Raw genomic sequence first — 10,636 nt, 5'->3', positions numbered from 1 at the left:
TAAAAGTACTGATGCACCGCTAGTCTAGTGTTGTCAGGTCAACTGCAAATCACCCAGTGCAGCAGCTTGGGTGCATTATCTACGGTCAGACATTATTTTGTGTGTGTGTGCTTTGGCACACGATATGCCTTTTTAAGGAAACTAATTTCATTTTCAATAGGGCAGCAAACAGAACAATAGAGAGTTAGATCTTTTTCGCAGTATTTTCAAGATAGAGATATTAGTTATGACGTGTTTTTTGTTTTTTTAATTCTCGATTAAAAGTAAAAAGGTTATGCTAAATTTAAATCGATACGTTTTCTGCCTATATTTTTAAAGGGGGAGGGTTGGGTACGGTATGACATATCAACTAGACTCTATCATATTTATGTTGGCCCTATTTATACATTTTCACGTTAAAAAAAAATAAGAAAAAGGTGAAAGAAAACGATAAGAAAGACATGAGAAAGATAATAAGAGTGCAACAAAGTCATTGAACTATTGCCTGAGGTTTTTGTGAACTTTTGTGGGCTATCTTTGTGTCTCCTGTGCGCTAGTTTAGTAAGACACACACACGGAAAAGACTATATTGTAACCCAATGAACTGAACTCTCGAGTCTAAAATTAACTGAAACTAAGAATCGGACTATCGAAATACAACGCAGGGCCGGATTTACCATAGTGCAAACTGTGCGGCCGCCCGAAGCCTCACTATTCAAATGGAAACTCCACAAACTCAGAACTATAAACAGTTGTAACTAATGATGCATATTAAATATACGGGAAATGAGAATATATATATAAGTAAGCCATATAGTAATCTAGGGCCTACTCTACTTCTTTCTTTACAAATAGGCCTATATGTTTTTAGGCTACATATAGCCTACTAATATTGGATATATCTTGGAATTTTGTAAATAGAGTTTGGATTTTCACAAAAATGTTGCCTATAGGCTCTCCACTTAACAAAATCTAGCCATGAGACAGCACACAGGCTAACGATAGGCCTGTCTGAATCTTGACACATTTAACCTTATCTTAAGAATAAACTAAATGAACGTGGACATGATATTTGTGGAAAGCTGCGCAATTTATTATCTTATACATTACTGACGGACGGTATATGTTAAAACGTTTCCACTCCACAGTAAACTAAAAGAGTATGCCTACGCCCACTAAGGTGCTACGGAGTCTTGTAATTGAGTCAAATAATTTGAAATTTTCTACTGTACAAACTGGTACACAAAAAAAGTCTACAATAATTGAATCCTCTTCACTTTAATACAAAATCTCAGCTCAAATCAGTCACCCAATAGGATGGACGTACTCTAAAACCTAGATTGAATCCACGAACTACATAAAAACCTAGACTGCACCATGTTACACGAATGATCTTGGTTACAGTCGTTTAATGATTTTTTTTTTAAATACTCTTGTTACTGCACGCATACTGATATGCACTATTGCGTAGCTAATCATTTTTGACCGGGAAATTTGTTATCAACAAAAAAGCGTAGTATGTCCCCTTTGTTTTTATTTGTAGCTGCTTCTCTACACCTCCATTTCGGGCCCGAAAATTCTACCATTTTTCTAGTATCACTTAGGCCTATATCTTTAAAAAAAAAATTAATCCTACATCACCCTTAATAGATAAAAATCTAAGCAACAGAACTTATGACTTTGCACGAGAAATATGGGACCTCTTTTATAATTTTTTTCTTTACACAGCTCATATCAACTCACTTTGTCTGGTACAAATTTCTCCCACACTCTTTCTCGGATCAAGATGAAACTTTTCACAATTATTTATTGTACCTAACATAACGTGATTAGCCAATCGGTCAATTATTGGAAATTATTTTGTTTTAATACTGAAAAAGGGAAATAAATGATAGATTCCATTGGATTAGTTGTTTGTTTTTAATAAAGTATTTATATTTAGCTTGTTTGAAGTAAATGTAAGCTTATGTTAGTATAGCTAGTACACTTTGGATCACAAACATTCATAGTTTTGAAATCCAAGAATTAATACAGAAAGCATTTCTTTAATTTGTATAGACAGTTTTTAACCCATAAAATGAATCTTAATTTTTGTCTTTGTCACAGAATTTTGTGTATTCTGTAGAAAATGTATATATATATATGTTTAAATTTGATTTCCAAATACCTGAGTGATGTTGACAATTCACAGTGAACTTATTTTTGTTTGCAGCTTGTAATAAAGAGTAGAATTACTAATACTAATTGCTTGTACACATTTTATCAGTGTGGTCAAACAGTTTTTAGCTATGACAAGATGCTATAGAATAAAATAATACAGCTATACAAACATGAATATACTATAATGAAGGAAAAACAATTCAAAGTTTTACATGTTTTATTATTGGTCCATAACAGTAGCGCAACATTGAGATTTCATTTGTCTAAGCTCGCTCATACTGCATTACTCCACAGCTTACCACAAACACATTCATAACACATTAACACACCCTGACTGGTCTAAATATGTAGTGTTATCAAATCTACATAGACTTTAATATCATGTCACTTAATTCAATCATAAAAATGATACTATATATATCATATTACAATCAAAATGTAGAAATAGAAAGACAAACATTTGTTAGGGTCATTTGTCTTTAAATCTGAGGAGGAATTATTTGTAATCTTTGTAAAAATATTGTATTGGCCTATGAATGGGTTCCCACAAGAAATCTCAAAAGAGATTCAAACATAACATGTATTCATAAAAATTGTTGAAGTTACATTAATATTCTAATAATATCATTATTTTTGTAAATTGTAACACATATATAAAGAAAAATAATAACATATCAACATCAAACAGCTTTAAATTTCAAACTTACGCTAAATGTGGAATTATTATTTGTATTCATTTTTTATAAACTAAAATATCAAATATAAGTTTTTTTAGAGCTAAATATTTTCACAATAAAACTTACATAGCTGGCATTTCAGAAGATGTTTCAAGGAGTTAATTTAAATGCTTTAAGTTTATAACAATCACTGAAATATAGTTCTCTAAATAAATCAATTTAATTGGTCAGTAAATATTTACCCATACTATTTAAATAAAATCCATAGTGTGGAACAAAAATAATAGTAACTGAACCTAAATAACCCACTGAATAATAATCACCAAAAGACAAACTATATTTTTTTTTAAACTACCAATCCTCAAAGCCAGGTAATGGAAAGGCAATGGCAAAATTTTCCACTCTTTCTTTCAGACTTACAACTCTGTCTTTGAATTCAGGGGAGTGTAGTTTTGCTTTATAATCTTTTAGCAGTGGTCCACAGTCTTTATTAGCTTCTTGAGCAAGATGAATAGCTGCAATGACAATATGCATTCAGCTAAAATCTACTGGATATACTTTCAAAAATACACTTTTAGCAAAACCTCAATATGGGACCAAATTACATTATTCTTCATTCAAATCCATCTACTTAATATACTTTAAGATAATGTTAGCTCTAGCACTTTTAGCAAAACCTCATTGAGACTAAATTAGATTATATCTACAGATCTGAGTAGAAATTTTTTGACTTGACAGTATCCTGTAGGGAATTTGTAATTCTGTTCACCAGAACAAGTCTCATTCTAAGAACGTCTTAATTATACATTAAAGTTTTTAATTACAAAGAACTTGGGACAGCGACTGAGAATATGTAATATTTTGGCAGTAATAATTTGAAAGATAAACCTTAATTGTAATTATTTCATTTCTGTATTTTAACTATGCCCAACTGACTAGAGATTTGAAGATATTTTTAAAATAACTTACCGTCATCAAAAAACTCCATGACCTTTACAAAGTCATCATCTTTTAAGTTACGAGATGTGAGGGGTGGTGTGCCTAGCCTAAGACCACTTGGTTTCAAAGCACTTTTGTCACCTGGGCAAGTGTTTTTGTTAACAGCAATACCTATCTCTTCCAATATGTATTCACCTCTGGGCCCATCTAAACCTTTGTTCCTTAGATCCACAAGGACAAGATGATTATCTGTTCCACCTGTGGACATTTAAGAAATGTGATTAATACTAATAATAACCTTTGGTCCTTGCACTGAAAAAGCCAGCAAACTTTAACTTTTGAGGGAGAAATGTGCACAACAATAGAATTTTAGTTCAAGAGCACAAGGCTTTCTGAGGGGCTTATGGAGTGATCAGCTCACTAAGGTACAAGGGCATTTCTTTGTTGTAGATGCAATGATTACAAAAAGTGGCAACCTTGTAGTCTATTCTTGCCTTCACTGAAAGCCAATGAAGTGTACGCAAGAGAGCAGTAGCAAATCTCTTCTTGTTTTTCGTAGGACTATTTGTGTAGCATTGTTCTGAATTCACTGTAGCTTAGCGATTTTGTCATCAAGTATACCTCCTAGCATAGCATTGCTGTAGTAAAGGGGGTGGAGTATGAATGTATGAAAGCCACTGCTAGCGTTTTGTTGACTAATATGGTCAAATATGGCTTAATTTACAGATAGAGACCCTTGCAGAGCTGACTTAACTTTGGGTCAAAAGAAAGTTGTCAAAGAAAACTCAAAGATTGAAAAAAAAACAAAAAAAAACATGGACATAAGAACTCAGCATTGAAATTCTTTTTCTATTAAAAATCTTGTATTGCATCCACACATGTATATATATGGCCTTCTTCAGTGGCAAAGCAACTATGGATCATCTCATAGAAATTAATGCCTGGGCATTAACTTTAGTCAAAACAATGTTGCCCACACAGCAATTGCTTGCCTAATGAGCTGTATGTCTGGTTTCACCATATATTTTTGTGTGTGCTAAAGATTTGACAGCCATTAGTTATTGTGATGGGCAAATTATGTGTTCAGAAATTCTCAAAAAGACAATTATAAGCCCTAAGGTCTCAAATGTTCCTTTTTTTTTCTATTCAACATATTTAGAGACTTAACATTTCTAATTTAATTTAGACATTTCCAGTCCTAGAAAGAAACATTAAGTAAAATACCTGAACTAAACATTAAAATAGCAGTTCAAGAGTTTTTTTTCTTATTTTAAGATCACTGGGGTCTTTTTTATATTAAACAAAAATATATTTAACTTAACACAAACACTGCCTTCTTAACATTTGGCAGTGAAAATTTTTTAATTGAATTTCATTTTTCCTATTTTCAAAAAAAAAAAATACATTACTAAAGGAGCAAGTAAAAACAAAAATGTATACCTGATACAACTGTGTAGCCTTTCTCTAATAAAAACTTGCACATGGTCTGTGCATTGCTCTTTACTTGCTGTTGATAGGCTTTAAACTCTGGGGTAGCTGCTTGCTTTAGTGCAACTGCCACAGCTGATATAAAGTCAAAAAAATATTTCTTACATTTTATAGGCTACAATAAATTAAATCCAACTTTGCAGACTTGAATAGATTCTCTACAAATAAATTCACTTAATAAATACCTAGACATTTGATTTCAGCTGTTTATAATCAGCTTTTAGATCACTGACTAATATGCTTGGTTCAAAGCGTATAATGAGAATGTTAAGCTTGTAAAAAATATGTTTAACAAGTTTCAAAGTGTGTAAGGCACAATATAGCTCAAAGTAAGTAGCATATATGAAACAAAAAAAACAAACTTTCATAACAGTAAGGAATCATTGAAGATGTCAAGTCTTTAAAATAAGAAATGTTAAATTTAATGAATTTTGATAAGATTAAAGGTATAATAAAATAAACTGAATGTGATACTAAACTAAAAGTTCATAAATTTTTTATTGCTTAATTTACCTGCTATTTGATGATTGTGTGGGCCACCTTGTAGACCAGGAAACACAGCCTCGTTTATTTTTTTCTCTAAGTCATACATTACTTTTGTTCCATCTTTTGCTACTCTTCGTACCCCTGTAGTGTTTTTTTTTAAGTTGTGATATTAGAATAGAAACTAATAATAATTTTCTATTTTTTTAAATATTCATAAATTACATCCAATGCATCAAACTATACCAGAACATGTATACAACAAATATCTCTTTTGATACTCTTTGAATACTATTTTAATTAGATTTGACTTTGTTGCTTAGTCAATTTCAATGCTGAGTTTGCAAGCTAGATCATCAACTGCTTAATCTTGTCTGCTTTTGCCCATCTTAAAATGTAAATAATGACTTTCCAACTAGTGTGATGATCAGTTTTGTGTCCTGGATATTAAATATAATTTCTAAGTTGTCAGATATTGTATTTAGCTTTATATAAATAAATGGATGACTACATAATGTAAATGACTATGTCACATTTTTCAAGTCAAGCAAATCCTTTCAATGTGTTAAGTAAAATATGTTAGAAAGATTCTTTAAAATAAAAGAGAAAGAAGAGACATGGGCTAAAATAAAAATCAATAACCTAATTTTTAAATTTTTGGTTTTAACCTGTAATTAAATTCAGATAGAAAGAACTTATGTTCTTTTTTATTTAAAAAAAAAATTAATACCTTTTCTAAAAAAAATCATGCCAGATCTGGGTCCTCTCAAAGTTTTGTGTGTAGTAGTTGACACAACATCGCAATACTCAAATGGATTAGGAGCCACACCAGCAGCCACCAAACCACTGACATGAGCCATGTCTGCTAGCAAATAAGCTCCTACTTCATCAGCTATCTGACGGAATCGTTTGTAATCAAGATCTCTCGAATAACAACTGATGCCTTAAGAAAATAAAATTAAATGTTTGAAACATTATTGAAAACTAAGAGATGAAAAAAAAAAGGAATTGTCAGCTAAACAAGTATTACAAACAAATTCTATCTATCAACCTCTGCTTACCTTTTGAGCAATAGGTTTAGGAATTAGGTTGCACTATATTATTTACACTGTAACGTACAAGACAGTTGCCAAAGTAAATACTATATAACCTAACAAGAATGACTTGTAAATGTGAACAAAAGGTAAAAGACCAACCTGCAATAATGACTTTTGGCAGAAACATTTTGGCATTGGCTTCAAGCTCATCATAGTTGATCAAACCAGTTTTAGGGTCAATTTTATAAGGGAATGATTCAAAATATACAGATGTGGCAGACACTCTCTTTTGGTTAGTCATGAAACCATGGCTTAGATGACCACCATCAGGTAGATGGAGCCCCATGATTCGACCATGAGGCTCAACTAGGGCAGTATAAACAGCAAAGTTTGCTGGTGACCCAGAAAGTGGCTGGACATTTACTCCCCATTCATCAGGCTTTAAACCATAAGCAGCCAAAGCTCTTGCTTGACACAGACGTTCTACCTGGTCAATGATGTGGTTACCTCCATAGTATCTAGAATTATTTTTAGAATAATCATAAATATCAGAACTATTCTAAATTAATGTAATAAGTTAACACATTTAAAGGAAATTACATTATACAGTAACTTAAGCTTGGAAGAAATATGAAAATTAAGTGGTGATGACAGAAAGAATCTAGATAATATTTCGCAAAACAAAAGAAGTTTTCTCAGTGAAAATAATGTTAGTATCACTCAAGTATATTAAAATTAAATGGATATTTGTTGTCAGAAATTAAGTCTTCAACTTCACTCTCTTTATAAACCCCAATAAATCCAAAGGAATTCTTAGTTATAAAATTTTAAATCCAAATCTTACCGTTGACCTGGTTGACCTTCTGAGTATTTATTGTTGAGACAAGAGCCTAGAGCTTGGAGTACTGATTTACTTGCAAAGTTCTCAGATGCAATCATTTCCAAGCCTCGCCTCTGCCTATCTTTTTCTTTTTTTATGAGCTCATAAATTTCTGGGTCATCAACAGAAATATCATCTTGGAGATTCCAGTTGTCAGACATGATGATTTAATCTCAGCCTGTTTAGTTTTTTTTTAACTGTTGATATTGATATTTAAAACATTTTAATTTTAATTATAAATTTTCTCTTTTCTTACAACAGAAGTACTTTAAAATAAGATCATTAAGTCTACAATACAGTAATTATCCATTTCTGAGGCCGCTAAACCAGGTAGAGGGTATCTGACATGTCTGTGACACTATGTACACTTAGGTTATGTCAAACCTAGCATGTGAAGTCTGGACTTGGCGGCCTGTGCAAAACGTCACACAACTAGACAAATTGTGATTGACACTGACTTTTCGAATTGTCCTAAAAATGTATCTCAGCAGTTAAAGTAACTTAAAGAGATTCTCTAATCTTAAGATCAATTTGATCAAGACAATCTAATCTAGTAGTTGATCTATATATTCTAAATAGATATAGAAATGTATAGATCCAATACATCTAGATCTACAAGATTTAGATCTAGTTACAAAGCTTATATCAACTCACTCTGTCTGGTAAAAAGTTTGTACACATTTTTCTTCCACACCTTATCTCAAATCAAACTGAAATTTTGCATAATATAATTATTTGTTTCTTTTACCTGAAAATTTAAATCAAGAATCAATAGAAAAAAATTAATCTATTAGTTAACTATTGGTAATTAATTATTTTGTTTGGTATGAAATTTTACTTTACTGATGTGGTGGTATAAGTTGAATTCGTCCCCTTTATACTTTGAAGAGAAAAAAGTTTTGACCTAATAATAGATAACTATAAAACATTCTATTTTCATAAGCACTTTCCTGTCACAGTAGTTAGTGTATTGGCTTGAGGAGGCTTAGAGTTTGAATTAATATTATTCAACATAAAAAAAAAAACAAATTCAAATTATATAAATTATATCAGATACCACATTCTTTATCGCCCACCCCTTTCCCAACTGGTGCAGACAAGTGATAGGATTATCATGGCATAATGAGAAAGCTAAAAGCATGAAATTGCACTATGAGAAACAAAAACAATTGGTACAATTATAATCACACAGATTTATTATTGTTACTATTGATGCATTACAAATGTACTTACATAACTGATCCAAACTAATTGATATAAAAAGAAAATTAAAAAAATATATAAAAAAACTTATTAATGTTGTAACCCTGCCTTGCACCAGTGCTTGAGGTGCGCACTAGCGAACGTAAACTGGAAGACACTAGGATAGAGAGAATAACAGTGCATCAGGGATAGTGAAGAGTCTGAATGTTTGGAAACTAAGAAGCCAGCTTTTGGTGCTGCCTGAAGGTTGTAGAAGGGACCTGGAACGAAGCGGGGAAGGCTGTCGTTGGACCACATTCGGGTTGCTGTCTAAAGGACTGGTAAATTAGTAGCAAGACTCTGTTATGTGTTTGTCCTAGTGAATAAACACCTGTATTTATTTCCTGTTAAACTGTGTTAAGTTGTCTGCCTTTACGTTGAGTGCCTACCCTAGAGTTGCAACATTAAGCATATATGTCATATCATTAAATTTATAATAGAAATAGATCTAGACTAACATTAATAAAAGCATATCTATATTTCTACAAATTTTTTAATAAGGGGGATCGACCTGAATTTGAACTCATGGCTCAAACCTTCTCAAGCCAACATGTCCATGATGGTAACCACTCTGCTAGTGGAGAGCTTATGAATGAACAAGGAAGATTGTATAGTTATCCATTGTTTCTATAAATAATATCTTATTTTTCATGATAACAACATGACATAGATCTATAAAGTAGGTGACTACTTCAGCTAATACCACCACTTCCGTCAATTACAATTTCTCTCCATTGTTCAAGATACCAAACAAAATTTATTACCAATGGTTAATTAACTAATTGATGAATTTCTTTTATTGTGCTGTCAGGTAAAAGAAATAATTTAATAATTTTGCAGAATTTCAGCTTAAGTTAATCCAAGATTGGGTGTGAGACAAATATCATGTACTACACAATATTTTTACCAGACAGATGGTGAGTTGTTTTTTCTTGTTTATCTAGATTCTATATCTATTTATTCATTATAGTAAGAATACTAGACACTAGAGTCTAGATCTACATAGATCTAGATTAGAATAATCTAGCTCTATAGTTTAACAAAATGTCTTATTGAGTTACTCTTTAACTTTAGACTTTTTTTATGTGGTGACAACTTAAAAAAAAACAAAAACTGAACTAACAAAGGACTAGACTTGAGTTACTATAGTGCTATACTTAGACTTAGACTGACATGAGTCTAGAATCTAGACTAGTCTGACTAGTGACTAGAACACTTGTAACAAGTCACACAAGTAGAATCAGTAAAATCAGTTTGATTAGTGTGTTAATGCATAAGAATGTACTCAGTACTGTTAATAAATAGATATCTATCAATAAAAAATAGATCTATAGACTAATCAATCATCAACATTGAGACTTAAAAGGAAAGGTAAAGGTTGCGCCGCGCGGATGGGATTAGCCGCAATTACTCAGATTAGCGCGCGTATTTGCTTTTGACGTAGACTTCCAAGTTCAGATCTAGAATTAGAATAGAATACTAGATCATTATCAAGATTTATTTAACACAAGTTTTTCAAATAATTAGAAGTCTAGATATAAACATTATTTTTTTTTTTAAATAATGCACCATGAATAAATCTACAGTAACAGGATTAAATACACTATAGTCATATGTTTACTTTTTTTTTAACAGACACTCTTTTGTTGCCCGTCAGAGGTAAACAGAAGCGTGCACAAAATGAGACCCGTAAGCTGGAGAGTATAAAGTATTATATAAGTTTTTGTCCAATCAAAAATATCGGCAGAAAA

General features: G+C 31.7%; 1 protein-coding gene across 2 annotated transcripts; it reads right to left on the bottom strand.

The window, feature by feature from the left end:
* Positions 1 to 2,338: 2,338 nt before the first annotated feature.
* On the bottom strand, positions 2,339 to 10,635 carry LOC106056247 (serine hydroxymethyltransferase-like). Of its 2 annotated transcripts, none has more exons than XM_013212878.2 (8): positions 10,507 to 10,635; positions 7,608 to 7,840; positions 6,923 to 7,281; positions 6,457 to 6,669; positions 5,757 to 5,870; positions 5,196 to 5,318; positions 3,786 to 4,013; positions 2,339 to 3,331 (listed from the first exon to the last, which is right to left on the bottom strand). In XM_013212878.2, the coding sequence occupies exons 2-8, from the start codon at positions 7,802 to 7,804 to the stop codon at positions 3,168 to 3,170; spliced, it is 1,398 nt and encodes a 465-aa protein (XP_013068332.2). In that variant the 5' UTR covers positions 7,805 to 7,840; positions 10,507 to 10,635; the 3' UTR covers positions 2,339 to 3,167. The 2 variants fall into 2 exon arrangements, with proteins under 2 accessions (XP_013068332.2, XP_055875509.1); XM_056019534.1 differs by lacking the exon at positions 10,507 to 10,635 and adding an exon at positions 8,298 to 8,353.
* Between the last annotated feature and the right edge of the window lies 1 nt (position 10,636).

This window comes from Biomphalaria glabrata, chromosome 2 (genome assembly GCF_947242115.1).
Source record: "Biomphalaria glabrata chromosome 2, xgBioGlab47.1, whole genome shotgun sequence".
Taxonomy (NCBI): Eukaryota; Metazoa; Mollusca; class Gastropoda; family Planorbidae; genus Biomphalaria; species Biomphalaria glabrata.
The sequence above is the reverse complement of the archived record's forward strand: the minus strand, read 5'-3'. Positions and strand labels throughout refer to the sequence as shown.